Below are 18712 nucleotides of genomic sequence, written 5' to 3'. Positions count from 1 at the left end.
AGGATATCGAAAGAAACTTTTACAGTGACGATTCAAAAGCGTTTAGTTTAAGCCTAATTGAAGAAAGTTTATTGGATTTCGAAAGCAAAGCGTTTAGTTTAAGCCTAATTGAAGAAAGTTTATTGGACTTCGAAAGCATTAGCTAAGCTATTCAAAACTATTCCGTCAAGGTTCTCAAGTTTGAGGTGGAGCAGGAGCACAGAACACTTTTACCCTAGGAGAGTGACGTAAATTTTACAATAATATAGGTTAGGTACCTACCAACGTACCATACAATAATAATACAATTCAAGAATTAATTCTCATGCTCTTTTTTTAATACATATTAACCATGTCAAAGCACCTTTAAGAATTTAAGTAGCTTCTTGAGTCTTGACGTTTGCCAAGTGCTATTCATCTTACCGGGGCCGGGTATTATTCAGTGTCAAATACTTCCATTGACATCCTCGATTCATGTACATATAAACTTCTTTCTTCATTTATCTAATTAAATTGTATTCGGCTGTAAATATGAAGTATAAATATCCCATTATATATTCTTCTCTGATCCTATCCAAAATTCCGTTTCCTTTTAAAAAATTTGAATTTTATCAGTACCTAAGTGCGTTCCTCGGAAAAATTATTGATACCTCAAACGCTCAGTTCGCGGAGCCAATAAATCAAGAAGAAAATTCTAAAGGCTCTGACAACTGACAAGTGTTGAAGTGACAGTTCGGGAATTTTTAAACTCAAAAATCAATATTTATTTACCTCTTGTTAGAAAAATAAATAAAGTAAATTAATGAAGATACCTTATTCAAAAATAGAATTTACAATCGCCAAACCCGATAATTCTGAATAATCGACATAATTATGGAATAATAGGTATTCTAAGTAAAACAAAAATAGCATAAAATGACTTTGTTTATAGATACTGTGTTAGATTTTAATTACTCTAGTGTTGTTTCGACTATCGGTTCGTGGCATCCAACTTTACCATTGCTGGCGATTGGATCATACAACCAAGAGAAAGGAGGTTTTGTCACAATCTTTCAAGAAAACGTATGTAAGTGAAACATAGTTTAAACAATATTTATTTAACTTGTTATTTAATGTTTATTTAATTGCAGGGCCAAGCATTGGATGGCTGTGACTGGCCTGTCCTCCTATCTAACCAAGTGACAGCTTTGGCATGGCATCCACTGAGAAAATTACTTGTTGTTGGTTGGGATGGAGGCGAACTCTATATATGGCTGGAATATTCTTGGGCACGCTTAGAAGCACCTCATAATTCTGCTATAATAACTATCACATTTAGCCCTGGAGGTGGAAGGCTAATTGCCTCTGATGCAACTGGTTCTCTGTCTGGTTGGCAGGCCAGTTCGGGTGCACCATTGACAGCATTCCACCATCAGCTTGGTGATGTTATTACTCATGTGAAATTTTGTGCTCCACTTTCAACATCTGAATCGTCCATTAGAAAACTTGCCCATGCAGCTGTTGCAGGGGATGAAAATGCTTTGGATGTGCTAGCAGCTTGGAGACCTCGAACAACAGCTAGAATCAAGGAAGGCTATCACCCAGATAATCACGCTTGCTTTGCTGTGCAAGATAATGGTATAATTTTATATATAGACCATTCTGGCTCATGTTCAGAAGTATTAAATGCCCCAGGTGTAATAGTCTTTATTGGTATTATAAGTAACTCATATTTACTTGTCGCGTGGGAAATAGGTGGTGCAATAAGTTTATCTAGATTCATAATAACAGATAAGGGCTCACTGACCACAGATACTCATGTTCGAATGTCATCAAAGAATAGTGAGAGTATTGTTTTGGCTGGACAGTATTCAGTAGCGGTAATCACCAATGACAAAGTTGTGAGAGTGTGGGACAGTGAAACCGGCGACAATGATGTATTACCCAATGATAGTGACGACCCTTCATCGGGTGAATCATTTACAAGCTTAAGCTACTGTAACTTGAGTGACACCCTATGTTGTGGGACATCTGTTGGAAACATATACCTGTGGAGGCGTGATTATAAGAGTAATTGGAAGTTATTGAGTAGAACATCAGTTAAAGGTACTGTTAAAGAAGTATCATGGGGTTCGGAAGGCTTAATGAATCCTCTTTTGTATGTTAATTGCATAACCAAAGCTTTCATACTGAGAGAACAACATGTTTGCTGGGGCTATTCATCAAGAATGAGTATGGTTCAGAAATCTGCCCATGAAATAGAAATTGTTAGTAAGAATAGTATTACATCCCAGATAATTTCTTCTGTCACAGTCAAATATTTTGCATTTAAGGATAATTGTGTTGCCTTAAGTGATGGAAACGAAGTACAAGTAAGTGGCATAGAACTATTGTGTGCATAGTTCTTTTGTTTTTGATATATATTAAACCACAAGAAAAGTAATTTAACAGACTATAAAAGTAAAAATATTTAATTTTAACAAGCCATTAAAATGCGGTCAGCTGTAAAAATTATCTGTAGCAGATTTAAAAATTCTTTTTTGTATTATCTATATTATATATTTTTTATTTTAGTAACTATTCTATTACTAATTAGTAACTTTGAATTATGTTTTAGTAATAAAAAATTACTACACTCAGTAATAATCGAAATGTAATCCGTAGGTAAATCTAAAAAAATCATAGAAAATGCATGACAGCCCTACTTTATACGAAATTTGTTTAAATTACGCAGTATCTATCGTTTATGTTATCTAACAAAGCGCTAGCTTGTTTAAAAACAAAAGCGTCCACATTCGTTTTTATAAACAAACCCAAACACTTCAAAAGCATTAAATTTTATTTTGTAACCCGAGCCTGCAACTACGTTGACCTCGGCGTCGGTAAGACACGAATGGCTCGGGCGGTGTGGCAGCTTGGTACGCGACGCGACCGAATAATATCATGTCAAGCACTAACCAAAATTTTCTGTTTCTGTAATGTTTAATTGATTTTTGCTGCCATAATGTTTTGTCCTCCTATTGCTGCTATGCTCCTATTGCTATTCTTTCTTATAAGACAGCATAATATATGCTCTCTTATAAGAAAGAATTTTAGAAAAGCTCACAAAATGGACCTACCTAAGCAGTCTAATTGCGGAAAAAGGAGCCCCTTACCAATACCAATAATGCTCTCTTGTTTTCCTTTCCCATACAATCTAGTAACTCCCGGAAAAGTGATGGATTCCTAATGCTCCCTTCATTGCCATTAAACTGAGATCCACTGTATTTTACACTAATTGTTTGATATTTTTTTAGATATGGACATGTGGAAAAGATGAAGACAATATACTATTTACACATGTTCGTTCATTTACATGGAACACAAGTGCTTTGCTTATGTACAATGAAGTTCTAGTGGGCCTTATTGCTCCACATGTAGAATGCTACTCTATTTTAGGAAATAAATTAGGCATGTTACCTAGCCTTGAAGGTGAAGGTGAACCAATAGCCATCACAAATACAAATAAATTTATTGCTATAGCAACTATTGCTGGCATTCTTAAGGTGGCAGAAATAACTAAAAAGGGTCTTAGGATGTCTTACCCGGCTAAAAATTGTTTTGAAATGATTGAAGACTTTGGTGAAATCATGAGAGTTTCAATAAGTTCAGGTGGCAATTTTGTATGTCTGAGCATAGCAAATGCTGGTTTATCACCTGACCCCAAGATATATTTGTGGGATGTTGCAAATGATAAAGTATCAAATATTTTACTAACTGATAGCAAAGCTCTAGAATATCAGAGCATACCAATTTCTATACTGTGGGATACCTTTGATCCACGATTAGTGGCTGTTCATATGCGCTGTGCTGATTTTGATAAGGTTCATTTGTTTTTCTGCCATGAAGGAGAATTGTATGAGTACAAAAATTGGTGTATGTCTCCAGAGAGCCATTTCCAATCTGAATTTATTTTATGTTCTATGTCTACTCCACATGTAGTAATCCTGTCTCATCAAAACATGACAAAAATACTTTTTGACGTATTTGAAGATTCAGAAGAATATGAAAGTAATAAGGTGAAGCAAGCCTTGAATTTTATTTTTTATATGACAATCGGACAATTAGAGAAGGCAGTTGTAATGGGATCAAATATCACAGGAATTAAAAGCTCTGTAATATGGACTAGCTTAGCTAAAGAATGCGTCATGCATAAAAGAACTGATGTTGGAGCTATGTGTTTGAGTAAAATGGAAAATATCAAGGGGGCATTAATGATGCGTAAAGCTATAAATGACGAGAACTTAGACGAAACATCAAGAATAGGTATACTCGCTGTGAATTTAGGCATGTATGATGAAGCTCAACAGCTATTTCAAGAATCTCACAGACCAGACTTAGTTACTCGACTGGTCTCCGCTAAAGTATCTGGCTTGAATGAAATAATTGAAGCCGACGGTTCCGGCGAAAATGTGTTGCTTGTAAAGAGTGCACAACACCGTCTTGCGAAAATTTTGTGGATGAATGGTGACACCGCTGCAGCTTTGAAACTATTTGAACAATCCGGGACCCTGGTTCCTTATGTTCCCAGGATGTTAATTGCTCAAGGCCAGGCTTCGTTCCTGGCGCAATATGTTTCATCATCTCATAATATTGATTTGATAATGTGGTGGGGGCATTATTTGGAAAGCATCGGGGACCTCGATGGAGCTTTGGATGCATATGCGCGCGCGAATGATTTCGGCGAGCAAACGAGATTATTGTGTCACATGGATCGACTAGATGAGGCAGAAAAGATATGTCATAAGAATTCTTCATCCTTGTATCAAATGGCTCGCCATTTAGAAGTTAACAGCAATGAAACCGGCAAAGTAGTGAAGGTATTTATCGAAAATAAATTTCTAAAGTAAACAATTATTGTTTTAAAGACTCGAATTTATTTGCTAGAAATCGCAAAGGTTAGAGTGTATGAGCCTCGTAAATTTAGATTTTTCTTTTACTCTGGTAGTACGAGATCCTGCTGCAAAATCTATACGTTCATCGCGTTAAAATACTCAAACTCATACTACATTAATTTTTGAATAATACATTGATAACATGTTGCGAGTCAAAAAGTGCCTAAAGATATTTTTAATTAAAAATATGGCTATATATTAAAAAGTAAAAACTCTACCAAAACTGTAGTCGAATCAGTTGCGTATCTACTTTTATGTTATTGGCTGTGACAAAAGTTACACTATTTGTAACCTCAAGCGGCTCTAAAAATCAATCCCGCATGAATAATGAAAATATGGGGTGATCACCTCAGATTAGGGAAGGTTCTTTTTTGTCCCGAGTGAGTTGGCCTTACAATATGTATGTTGCTGATCTCATATTGTGTTCACAGTAATTAATCTAATCAAATGCCTACGCCAAATCGTTCACGTATCTTTGTTGCATTGCTTGCTCAGATAATTTAAATCTAATATAATATAAAATTCTCGTGTCACGGTGTGCGGGACCGAACTCCTCCGAAACGGCTTGACCGATTCTCATGAAATTTTGAGTGCATGTTGGTCAGGTCTGAGAATCGGACAACATCTATTTTTCATCCCCCTAAATGTTAAGGTCCGCACGAAATTTTTTTTTAATTTTTTTGTATTTTTTTTTTTAAATTTGTTTGATTATGAGTCAGCATTAAAAAATACATGCGATTTCAAATTTTCACCCATCTACGACCAACACTTACTTTTGTATCGCGATTTTAATATTATTCTAATCCATCCACAGACACCCAATAGAGTTGCAATATGGCAATCGAATATAATGATTATTGTAGTACCATAAATTTTATGCCCAATATATTTGGTAGGTCTGAGAATCGGTCGTCATCTATTTTTATACCCTAAGAATATTAATTATTGAATTTTTTTATTACTGTATATGGCAATACAACGTTTGCTGGGCCAGCTAGTATTTTATAAAATTTTGCGATTCAATATAGTTTCTATCTAATCCTGATTCTTTAAGCCAAAAATTTCTGTATCAGTTACTAGTAGGTTCTCAAACAAATTCTTTTTTGGGCCTAAATGACTTCGACTGAATGTTGCAGATGTATATAAAGTGTGGTGCGATCACTTCAGCTATCCGCGTGGCAGCGGAGTCATGTTCCTGGAACCTGGTGTGGAGAGCTGGGTCCGCTTCATCCAAACACGCAGTTCACGCCGCTGCCATCCTAGAGAATGCCGAAGAAAATGAGAAAGCGATCGCACTTTATCAGAAAGCTGGTAATATTTATTTTCCATTTCCTCGGTTTTTCCTAAGGGTAACGATGCATTATTTACAAATAGAGGTATAGGCCGTGAATAGAGGATTGCGCTTATCGGCCGGTTAGAATCTTCTGGTATCTCTTACTCTCTTCGTTATCTCCCAAAGGTATTCACGAGCTACTTACCGAAACTGGACATCTACTGTGCACCTATTTTGCGTGGCCGCTAATTTTTGATCTCAATTCCTGAAGGTTATTTATGTAACCACTGATGTGGTGGTGATGTTACACTTTTTTACCCTATGCAACACCTCGACGTGCATTAGATAAATGGCCTGCTAAGAACAGGTGCCGCATGATGCTAACCGATAAATACCTTAACCAAATATGTCACAAATATAAAATGTAGATGAGCAGATGATCATTATTTAGCCTGTTTGAATACTTTATCATTAAGATAAGTCATATTTGTAGTAGCCATTTTTTGATCCAAAACTCTTAGGTAGGTAATAAAATATAAAACTAAATTCAACATATTAAAATATTTTTTTTAAATTATAAGTTTAATCCGGACCTAATGTTAATCAATGGCAATAAATGGAACACAAAAGTAACATCAATCAAGCACGGAAAACGTAACAAAAGAAAATAAATTACTGAATCAACATTTTATCGTTGAATATCTCAATGATCGGACAGCCTGGGACTAGATTGTGATTATTTTATAGCGATAGAAATGACTGTACAATATTGTATATTTTTATTGAAAAGAGCGCAAAAAAAGAATGCTGGGAGAGTTTCTTGCGCCGCTTCTTCTCTCTCAGAGCGCCATTTGTTTCCGAAGCGGTAGTAGTATCTAGTAGTTATTAGAAATGACATCAAAAAGAATTCTAAAGGCATCATTTTTTAGAAAATAAATGCCTTTTATCCTTATCTTTAAGAGGTAGTTCACCCTGATTGCTTAACCTGGCAAAAGCTTTCATACTGTTGATTGAAAATATTCATTGTACAATTACTGCTGCTTAAAATCGTCGAAGCATTCCCAATGGATATCAAAAGTTTTACACCCCATGTTCTCACGCGTGACTGAAATAAGAAGCGAGAAGGTTATTGGCAGATATTTCGAACTACCCTCTTTTGAGTCTACTGTATAGGACTTTATATTCGTCACTTACAAATTTAGTTAGTTGCGATGTTGGAGGTTCAAAAATAAAAAAAAGTATAATTAAACATGTAAGTAAAAATTTTTGACCTTTGAAACCTAAAAATCAATCTTCAAATCTTCCAATCTTCAAATTAATGTTATCTCTCATTTACGTTTTTTCACTATAAAAGTTATCTACTTCTACATACATTTTTCTGGTACATATTAAACTTTCTTAAATACAATATCTTTAAATCTTCAATCAAAATATTATACTGAATCCGTCATGGTCATAAATTATAAATTCTTGACAAACTCCATTTTCATCTATAAACATTTCTTTACATTTGACCACACTTTTATTCTTACTCTGCTCGTAATATTATTTATCTCTTCAATCATATTTATACTATCGGTACATTATACACAACACTTATCACCTACTAGGTACTCATAATACTATATCGTATTCGACCGGAGCCGGCGTACTTTCATTTTTATTCAATTATCCACTTTGGTGCATCATAATAATATTTATTTATAGTCGACTTCATACTTCTTACTTTACTTATTGAGAGCATTAGCAACCAGACCATTAGCTCAAACCAAAACATAAAAAGACCTCCGTTATTTCTAACCCCGATTATTGGGCACGAAAAAAATTCTTGATGTAGGTTATACCTCCATTTCAAGACATTTTTTTGGTATAAATTACCCTTACAATAACCGGACCGGTAATTGTGTTCTAATTCCTTTTAGGGAAACCCCACATGGCGCTGAAACTAGCGATGAAGTGCGGAGACACGAACGCAATAGTGGCGGCCGTGGAGTGTCTGGGAGACCGCGTGGAGCCCGGGCTGGCGGTCGCACTGGCCACTCGTCTCCGGAGCGTCAATCACCACTCACAAGCTGCAGCCCTGCTCGCCTCCGCGGGGAAGGTTAGTACAAAACGTCTCATTGAATTAATATACTTGCCGGGACATTGTTGACTATCGGAATTCTTTATTTCTAAGCTTGTAACCATTTCTTTATCATATAGTTATATATTAGTTGCAAGCCTGAAAATACCGTGTTCATACCTGGCAACTCATGAGTTGTGACAGCAAAAAAATAGGCAACCTTAATTTTGCATATACTATGGACTATACTTTCGATTTGTATAGATTTTGTCCATTAAACAAACCGGGGAAATATTTAAAAAAAAATCGTATCCTGGACTTATTATTATTCTTATATCCTTATGTTTCATCCAATAACCAGCTCGGTAAAGGTCGTTTGATATCGGGATCCGGTACTAATAGTACGGAGCGGGAGGTGGATCAAGGACAGGGAAATATTTCGAAAACAATGCACTGCGTAGAAATTCGATGCGTTAATGTGATTGAACACTTCTTCTTGTTTGTTCTGTATTCTGAAATTGCAACTAAAACTGGGATAATGAACAAGTGTATCAAAGGGAATAATAGGAGGCCACTGTCTAAATTTCAATTTTTACTTAGTCACTGCCTAAGTAAAAATTGAAATTTAGTTTAGTATGAAACGTGCAGTCATTTGACATAAGTTTGAAATAGTAGTAATTACAGTATGGCGATTGGCGACGAAGTATAATCCGGTTAAGTTTGAAAGCGAACAGTTGCTTAAAACGTAGTGGATTTCGGTTATCTCCGTTTTTTACAAGATTATAGCCCTAATCTGTCAATCGCTTTTTTCTTAGAGAGTTTCGCTAGGCTGAAGTGCATCGCCATTTTGTGGCAGAACTATCATAGACAAGAACTAGGAAAGTTAAATTTACTGATAGTAAATAAACAACATTAATATCGCTCGTTTATACTGGATATTGATTGATATTGAAACTCAGCGGGGTTTTTTTTTTCATCGAAAAAATATGTTTAAAAAGTAATATTGTACAATTAAACTTATTATTTAATAGCCTGAGGGCGGTCACTCCATTCCCAATCTGTGGTATCATTAAGAAAGTCATTTATATTATAGAAACCTTTACCACACAAACGTTTTTTAACAATTCTTTTGAATAACGTAATACTTTTGTTTTGAACATTTTGTGGGATCTTGTTGTAAAAGCATATACATCGCCCCACAAAAGACTTACTAACTCCTACTACTATAGTACGAGGAAGCGATAAACATAGTGGAAGAGTCGTCAGAACTTCTATCAGAGGAGTTGAGTGAGCGACTAGCAGCGCCAGCCGGCACTTCCGGACGGGAGGCGCTACTGCGGAGGTTGGCAGACGTGTTGGGCGCCCGGGGACTCTACCACCAGGCCGCTAAGAGGCTTGCAAATGTCGGCGATAAGGTAGGAAGGTATACAAATTAAATTTGAACACAAATTTATGAATGATGCGGTACTCGAACCCTCGACGTCTTGGGTTAGCCTTCCGAGCGCTCTTACCAAACGAGCCAACAAATATTTAATATCTTACACAAGTAAAAACATAAATATATGAGTACAGTAGGTAGATGCATCAATCCACACACACTGTAAATAAGTAAAGCCATATTCTAGTCCAAGAGGCCAGAGTAAAAAAAAGTATCTGAATTTATTAAGCCTGGTTATTTCTCAGGTGATTATAATCTTAATTTACAATAAAATGTAGTAGTCAAGCGGATATTAGAACAGGTGTCTCAGGCGCGGGGTGAAACATGTCGTGACCACCGATATAATAAAATCAATTTCTTAAGGCTGAAACTTTATGATCATTTGTTTTTTTTATATGTAAATCAAAATTATGATTATCAGTCAACGAGGACGACCCCATAGGAATGGTGACATGGGTTTATAAGGGTGCAACTCCTTTATTAAGAGTGAAACTGAGCCAACCGTTCGAGTACGCATGCGTCGTTAATTTTGTTATAGCTTGTTCAACTCTTAGGTGGTGGTTTAATTTGTATAATTAATACTAGAAGTGAAGGATATCACTTTAAAGATACAATTTGTTTCGGTATGAAGGTATAACGTACTGTAGGTACGCCTGGATTTTCAGACAGTTGAATAACAGTGAAACAGCAAGACAAGGAGCTAAGACGATTGTCGTTGGAACAAACTGCGGCTACAACAAAGAGACTATCACGCAGAAATATTTTTATTGACGCTTGCAGAGCACTTGCTAAACATTGTATTTACCCTTAAAGCTATTATGTATCTTATGAAGCCTACTAGAATTAGTTACAAGCAATACCTTATTTCTAGTGATATAATAATGAAAATCACTATTAAGAGCAAAAAGGTGACGATTTTTGTGAACGTCTATTAAATTTTCATAAATGTATTGGCAATGAACAGTCATAATATTTATTTCTTTAAATGTTTCTTTGAGAGACTGTCTATAACCAAGCTGATATATACCACGAACAGCTCTCTTTTGCAGAGCAAACACTATATCAATGACCCCATAGTAAAATACCGTATGTCATGATGCTGTGAAAATAACTGAAGTACACTAATCTAGCGGTCGCAACATTCGTGTAGATACTCTCTAATCTTTCTAACTGCATTTGCCGCAGAGCTGAGTCTATCTGCTAGATGGGCAATATGTGGACCCCACTGAAGCTTTTTATCTAACGTGATACCCAAGAAGACCGTAGTGTCCACAAGTTCTAATCTCTGGTCATTTATAAGCACTATCTTGAGTCTAGTACCAGCATTAATTGTTGATGAGCCCCTAGTGAAACCAAATTGATTTTTGTTCATTAATTTACAAAAATGTATTTGTAGCTGTTGAAGCAAAAGTTTTTCAAAAATTTTTTTTATTTTTATTTTGGGTTTTTCAAGAATCCTGAGCGGCACTTACTGTCATAAAAAAATTGGTGTCACAGGCAGGTGCTATGCGGTGGTTGATACGGGCTGGTGACGCGGAGAGGATCGCGACATTCGCCGCCGCCAGCCGGGACCGCACCGCGCAGCTGATGGCGGCAGACTACCTTCGCCGCAGGGCTCCGTGGCGGACGAGGCCCGACCTCACTCGCCACATCCTACACTTCTACAGCAGGGCGAAGGCTTTCGGGAAGCTTGCCTCCTTCTACGCCGAGTGCGCGAAAATGGAAATTGATGATTATGAGGTGCGTACTACCACACACGTTGCAATGTCTGTCTCGCAGACGAGTCACATCAAAACAATTGCTTTATTCGAAAAATTACATTGGTGATTCTCAATTTTTTTATGGAATAGGAGAACAAACGAGCGTACGGGTCACCTGGTGTTAAGTGATCACCGCCGCCCACATTCTCTTGCAACACTAGAGGAATCACAAGAGAGTTGCCGGCCTTAAAGGAAGGTGTACGCGCTTTTTTTGAAGGTACCCATGTCGTATCGTCCCGGAAACATCGCAAAAGGAAGCTCATTCCACAGCTTTGTAGTAGGTACGTGGAAGAAAGCTCCTTGAAAACCGCACTGTGGAGGATCGTCACACATACAGATGGTGGGGATGATATCCTAACTTGTGGCGTGTATATGACATCCTAAGTTATACATTTTACTATTAATAGTCCAGGATCCAGGGTCCCTTTTTGCAATTGATCAGTGAAGCTAATTTTCCGTGAGTAGTTTCATTTGGTGAAACTATTAAGAATATAATAATTTTTGAATGAACTTGTTATCGATACATGTTGGAAGGAGGGTAACTCATTGATCAAAAATTACATTTTATAAGATAAATATGTTTTAGAAATTTGTGAATTAACAGAAAAACCAGTAATTAATTGTTTGTGACAATCCTCAAAGCGACATAATTCATCCCTGCCACCCCAATGGCTACCACTATCGAAAATTGTGGGCGGCGTGAAAGATCAAGAAGCGTTCGTATCATCAAAATTAACTAGGTACTAGCTACTCATAAAAAATTACCTTCACACTGATCAATTGCATAAATAGACCCTGGATCATGGACTATTACAACCTCTTTGGAAAAGTTTGAGATTTACTGAGAATTGGCAAGAAACATGTTGCCACTCAAATCAATATTTACAGCTTCATTGTTTAACAAATTATTTTTATTACAATCTATGCATCGATATTTATGTTGCAGTGATCAACACCAGCTAATTAAAAAAAAAAACAAAATATTTATTTGCATCAGTGGTGATTTTTGTTGTTCTGTATATAATAAATAAAATAATGTTTTTTTTTTAATTTGTCAGTAATATATCATAACATCAAGAATTATTTCGTAAAATATGCTCCCTGTTGTTGTAATGAAATTGTTTTACAGCAGAACTGTCAAACCGTGCGTCAATAAATTCTCTCATAGAAATTATGTATGGACACATCAAAGGAAAAACAAATTTGTTGTTTAACAGCATTTTCTTATTTATTCACCAAAAATTCACCAAACCTTCTCTGGACTTCCACAAATAATTCAAGACCAAAATTAGCCAAATCGGTCCAGCCGTTCTCGAGTTTTAGCGAGACTAACGAACAGCAATTCATTTTTATATATATAGATATTGTGAATAAAAAAAGGACTTTTTTTTTCAGAATTACGAAAAAGGATTAGAAGCCCTGAAAGAAGCTATGCGCTGTATAAGCAAGTCAGCCGATCCGGAAATGAGTACTAAGACTGTCATTATTATGTAAAAAAATAGAGGAATTACCGCAGACGACCTTAATGCTAAAAATATTTTGTCGCGTTTTCAGGTGCGCAAACAATGGCGCTCCAAGAGCAGAGCACTCTGGTTAAACGTTTTATGGAAGTTAGAAAGTCCTTGGAAATGGGCGAACTTGATGTCGGTTAGTTATACTTGATTATAATTATGTTGAAAGAAAGAAATACCATTTAATCACTTAGGTCATTAACACATATCCCGCGAGGTGCCAATCAGACGTCTGCTATCAAAACTACCGTTGAGTGCCAAACCAGACGTCGTACGTCTGCTTGGCACACAACGGCAGCAGATATTTTTATCGCTCCTTCGTGTAGTTCTTTTTAACCATTACACCCCTTCTCTTACTCTCCATTCAAAGCCCTTCTCATATCATCTCGTGTCTCACTACCGCAATAAGATTCGCCAAAAGACGGGAATATCGGAGGTCATTAGATCAACTCAGCGCCCATCTCGTGCACTTTGCTTTTTATGAAGTTGCACGGATAATTGAGTATCCATTGAGTACGGAGTTGATATAAAAAATATTTAAAGTGAAATTATAGCAATTGTGTACCTATGTAGGTAACGTTATGTTCTTCCCTAGCATATTTACCCAGTTATTAATGGAATCTGTCATAAATTTGTAATTCAAACTATTATATGTGGCACAAGTAGAAGTGGGACTTAACATCTTATGTTTCAAGGTGGCGAGCGCAGTTGTAGTGCTCAGAATTATTGGGTTTTTCAAGAATCCTGAGCGGCACTGCATTGTAATGGGCAGGGCGCATCAATTACCATCAGCTGATTGTCCTGCCCGTCTCGTCCCTTATTTTCATAAAAAAAAAGTCGAAATTTAAATATCATAAAAATGCATATGAAGGTTTTAAGTGGCTGTGGAACCTAATTGCCTTAGTTTTAAAAGAAGAAATTACTTTATGTATGGGAGTATGAAAGCCCTTTAATGCAGCTTTTACCAGTGGGAGGCTCCTTTGCACAGGATGCCGGCTAGATTATGGGTACCACAACGGCTGCTATTTCTGCCGTGAAGCAGTAATGTGTAAACATTTCAGTATTTCGGTCTGAAGGGCGCCGTAGCTAGTGAAATTACTGCATATGAGACTTAACATCTTATGTTTCAAGGTGGCGAGCGCAGTTGTAGTGCTCAGAATTATTGGGTTTTTCAAGAATCCTGAGCGGATGCATTGTAATGGGCAGGGCGTATCAACTACCACCAGCTGAATGTCCTACTCGTCTTGTCCCTTATTGTCGTAACAAAAAGCTTTTTATCGACATACAGAATTACTTTGTGAGCATGATAGAATAATTGATGAAAATTGAACTAATAGAATCATACTTTGTATAATTGTACGATTTTGTTTGTGATTTTTAATATTCCCTTAGTGAAATGAATTTCTTATGCAGTAGAAACGCTGTGGTACGTGGAAACCTGCGCCATAAATTAAGGCAGTGCACATGTTTAGTGTTGCTTAGAGAGCTCAGGTCTTGTCAAGTTAACCCATAGTTTCTCAACCTTATTTTGCTCACCGCCCACTTTGAGAATATGTTTTTTTCTAGAGTATTTTCGTGTATTGTTTTTTTGCCTTTTTAGACTAAGTATATGTTTTAATCTACCTACGCTCCATCTGCGCCATCTCAATGCCCCCTATTTTTCTCTGGGTCTTCTACTGCCCCCCAATTTTCTCTGGCTCTTCTACTGCCCCCCCGAAAGTCTCAAACGCCCACAAGGGGGCGTTATCGCCCACGTTGATAACCTATGAGTTGACCCCAAGCTATTCTGTTAATGGCGGACACAAGTGCAAAGTGTACATTTTATGTTAATTTGAAATTTTTTTTTCTGTTACAATTTTGCAGGTGTTAATTCTGGCCAACAATTGATTCGAGCTGTGAGTGGGCGACCAGGACTAATATCGCAAGAGAAAGTATTGAAGCTGCTTATATTGCTTGCTCCAAATCATCCAGATGTTGAACGTTAGTAGTCTGTATAAATTATGCCGAAAAAATGCTGATCACAAGCAATTATCCTATACAAAGTCCGTCACTTCCACTGAGTGTTACTGACAGGAACACTATTACTATGATTACTCATGTCTCACTGTCAATCCAACTATCAGTCAGCGGGCAGTTACTGATAAACTGTAATATTTAGATAGACAAATATTGTTTATAAAACACTAAAAACCATGATGGCAAATTCGAAAATTACCTGCATGAAAAAAAAAAGCAGTTAAAAAGTAGTTATGTCTTTGTATGATTTTATGGAATTTACTGAAATTATGCTTATTTTTTAGGCTTAGAACAACAACTAAAAACATTACAAATTCAGGAAGATAAACATTCTCCAGAACCTACAGACCAAACAGTTGAGGAGGACATCTGATTGAATCTCATGTTGTTTTTATGGGACCATTACGAATAAAATAAAGATCAAATATAGTTATTAAATAAATATTTCTAGAGTGAAGATTATTTAAATACAATTCAAGGTTAAATATAGTTTATTTTTATGTAGACAATAAATAAATATTAATTCATTTTTTTTTGTTTAATTAAATAGTTCCGAAATGCAATTTGCTTATCTTTAAATGATCTCTTAACTTTACCTCTAGCTTTATGTTTCACCATTTGGTAAGATTTTGTTTTTCTTTTCTCTCTATTGGTCTTAGAACAATTAACATTCTTCCTTCTGTCTTTGTAGCCATATTTATCTCGTTCTTCTCTACCTTTTAACACTGATTCAAGTCTTGCATTTTTATCATGCTTCCTTTTTTTATGAATATTTTCAATATCCGCTAGCTTTACTAATTCCGAAGATTCTTCTTCTTCGTCAACTACAGCTTTCTTACGCTTTACACCTGATAGATTCTTTTTTATTTGGGCAGTTTCAATCCTTTTGAAATCTTCGTCTGAAAATATCTTACCCATTGCCACTTCACGGGCAGTTTTTATTTTCTCCTCAATCTCTTCTGGTGTTAGTTTCTGCTTTGCTGGTTTTTTTCTTTTCTCATTTACATCTTCCTTCACATGATCATCATCACTGTCTTCGCTGTCTGTTGTAATACTCAACTCAGAATCAGATGAAGCTACATCAATCCATTCATCATCTGACTCAACACTCTTTTGATTTTTATCTAGCTTTTCACTTACCTTTGTCTTATCTAGCAAAACTTCTGAGCCAGGTATATAGTCTTTTACATCTATTTCACCATACTCTTTAGTCTTTAGTTCTAGAGATGCTTCTGAAGGTCTACCTCTATCTTTCTTGTGCAACAGAGTCGGCATTGATTGTCTGTACAGCTGTATGAGTGATCTGGCAGCCATCATAACCGATTTTTCTTTATAAGATTTATACTGCACTAAGTCTCTAAGGAGATCTTCATTTATTGCAAGGGGGCAGCGTGCACATATTTCTCTTACTGCATTTAACCCGACAGCCATTACATCTGTCGAGTTCCTTTCTGTTATAAAGTTGTTAGCAATTGCCTTCATCACTGGTTCCATTACTTCTGGAGGCACCAATTCATGTGCTGCCTGTGCAGAAAATTGTAAAATCCTTGTTACTTCTCTTTGATGTGGCATCAAAAGCCTTGATATGAAAGGATAATAATTAAAAAGGAATAAGTTATGTAATCCAATAAGCCTTGAGATAACATCAAGTGTCATCAGCTTTACTTCAAATCGATCATTGGATGACTCAACTTGCTTAAATAATTTTTCTGCAAACCCTTGCGGGTTATTTATTAGATGTAGAGCAGAAAAATTAAAAATAGGAGCCTTGGCTTTTTTCTTTTTCATTTTCTTTGCGATTTTTTTTACTTTATCAACCATTTTTTCTCTTTTCCTTGTTTTTTTATTAAATTTATTTGAAATCATTGTATCTTTTGGATCTATCTCATCTTCACTATCACTCTCTGGTTTTTCTTCTTCATCCCTACTTAGGAAGAATTTCAATGATGCCACCATAACTTTCATAACCTTAGAAAAGCAACCAATGTCAGCAATGATGTTTACCGTTTTTGGATCATTCCAAATGTTTTTATGGTACAGGTCTATCAAAATATCAACTGCCATTTTAGCAGTCTTGACGTTAGTGTCACGCAACATAGTGAATATAAAATTCTGTAAAGTGGAATTCAATTTCATATCTTTGTTCTTCATATTCATGTTCTTAATATCTGTTATTATATGAGTTTTCAAATACTCTCTTAAATTCTTATCTTGACATTTAATAAGTGAAAAAAATAATTCAAGCAAATCAAAAGCACTCACAAAATTTTTATTTCTTAGTAAAATCAAACACTTGCAAAGGGCTAGCCTCATGTCATTGTGTAAAACAGTGTTATGTGTTTTCAATACGTCCACTATTTTCTGAGGAAATGTTTTCATATCATTTTGATAGCATTGAGTAACCTGTGCAAGAAACATTGATTGTTCATCTAATTTTTTATTGTACTGACTTGGATTTAGATTGAATATCTCTAAAGTCGTTTCAAAATGAGCAAGCTGTTGCCGAAACTCATCTTTATATGAATCGGGATCTCTTTTAACCAAATTTTGTAATTGAGTCAAATTATTAGGTAATTGATTATTATGACGCACCATTTTAGAAATTTTAATACCCCTTCAATGTTAGTCAAAATATGCACATACTCCCGTATTACTCAAACAAAATATAAATGAAAATAAAATACCATGTACATTCACACGTGGGTATATTTTTATAATTTATCACAATTTTGAATTCACGATGGCACATGACAGCCAACAATGATTACATAATCCTGGCTAAGTATTTCGAAACGTGCAGTGATATTTGACCTAAGTTTGAAATAGTAGGTAATTACAATTGGGTGACGAAGCATAATTATTCGGCTAAGTTTCAAAGCGCACCGATGATAAAAGTTTTATTTTTTCTTCTTGGAAATATGATTTTTTTAGAAAGCATAAACATAACGTACTGGATTTCGGATTATGGAGATATATATATTACTAGATGAACCAGCAGACTTCGTACTGCCCCAATGGATAAATTTTTATTTATATCTAAACTAAAGATATTTTTATGAAAACTTTTGTAAGTATAAAATAAACTTAAAACAAACAAAAGGAATCCTTTTTTATAAAAACAAACAAATAAAAAAATGCTCGGTACGAATGAAATTTTAATTACACACGATTCATGATCACGTGACCTGTGCGATTTAAAAATTAACCTTAAAATAGAATTTCATTTCTATTTTAAAACTACTATCATACAATTATTTATTGTAACTTACTGATACATTTTCGCGCTGAAAAGCACGTTTTTATTATGTATTGTTATTTTCCTTTTCGAGAGCTCCGATAATAAACGCGTCCGATCGCTGCTAAATTCAAAGTGCTGTAGGACTCAGGGAGAACCGCTTTTTTTTGAGAGTAGGAAAATACTTTAGGCCCAGAAACGGGGCCCATATGTAGGACTCCAGTGTCCGCGCAAGCGGACACCCCCTACCGACTAAACACCTCCTCTATGCTGTTAGCCCTGAATGTTTTTACAGCGACATAGGACGTGGGCCGTGGAGGTCGCAAAGACCACGCAACAACAGACACGGGGCGTCTCCTAAGGAGACTTGAACCTCGGACGGCTGTGTGTTTGTGGGAAGGAGAGAGAATGAAAATAAAGATGAAAGATGAATAAGTGTGAAGAACACACTAACCGGCGAGTGTCTTGATGTTTTGTGAAATGTATGTAAGTGTGTATGTATGTGCTAATGAATGTATGTATGTT

General features: G+C 35.9%; 2 protein-coding genes across 3 annotated transcripts; one reads left to right on the top strand and one right to left on the bottom strand.

Moving 5' to 3' along the window:
* The first annotated feature begins 680 nt into the window (after positions 1-680).
* LOC126969968 (intraflagellar transport protein 140 homolog) lies at positions 681-15481 on the top strand. 2 transcript variants are annotated; one of them, XM_050815607.1, is made up of 11 exons: positions 694-1041; positions 1110-2330; positions 3255-4817; positions 6029-6203; positions 8088-8266; positions 9457-9642; positions 11163-11405; positions 12821-12893; positions 12980-13072; positions 14800-14916; positions 15237-15481. In XM_050815607.1, the coding sequence occupies exons 1-11, from the start codon at positions 895-897 to the stop codon at positions 15323-15325; spliced, it is 4086 nt and encodes a 1361-aa protein (XP_050671564.1). In that variant the 5' UTR covers positions 694-894; the 3' UTR covers positions 15326-15481. The 2 variants fall into 2 exon arrangements, with proteins under 2 accessions (XP_050671565.1, XP_050671564.1); XM_050815608.1 differs by lacking the exons at positions 12821-12893; positions 12980-13072; positions 14800-14916; positions 15237-15481 and having other exon boundaries at positions 681-1041; positions 9457-9650; positions 11163-11333.
* On the bottom strand, positions 15426-17709 carry LOC126969969 (protein SDA1 homolog). The gene has a single exon (XM_050815609.1). It carries the CDS (start codon positions 17545-17547, stop codon positions 15472-15474), a length of 2076 nt encoding a protein of 691 aa, XP_050671566.1. The 5' UTR covers positions 17548-17709; the 3' UTR covers positions 15426-15471.
* Between the last annotated feature and the right edge of the window lie 1003 nt (positions 17710-18712).

This window comes from Leptidea sinapis, chromosome 19, assembly GCF_905404315.1.
Source record: "Leptidea sinapis chromosome 19, ilLepSina1.1, whole genome shotgun sequence".
In the NCBI taxonomy this organism is placed as follows: domain Eukaryota; kingdom Metazoa; phylum Arthropoda; class Insecta; order Lepidoptera; family Pieridae; genus Leptidea; species Leptidea sinapis.
This window is presented reverse-complemented; position numbering and strand designations above follow the sequence as displayed.

Excerpts from the sequence above, each read along its gene's own strand:
- LOC126969968 (XM_050815607.1), top strand. The coding sequence starts at position 895 with ATGACTTTGTTTATAGATACTGTGTTAGATTTTAATTACTCTAGTGTT. Across the intron at positions 8,267-9,456 it reads TGCTCGCCTCCGCGGGGAAG|TACGAGGAAGCGATAAACAT; the intron begins GTTAGTACAAAA and ends CTACTACTATAG. Across the intron at positions 9,643-11,162 it reads TTGCAAATGTCGGCGATAAG|GCAGGTGCTATGCGGTGGTT; the intron begins GTAGGAAGGTAT and ends TTGGTGTCACAG.
- LOC126969969 (XM_050815609.1), bottom strand. The coding sequence starts at position 17,547 with ATGGTGCGTCATAATAATCAATTACCTAATAATTTGACTCAATTACAA.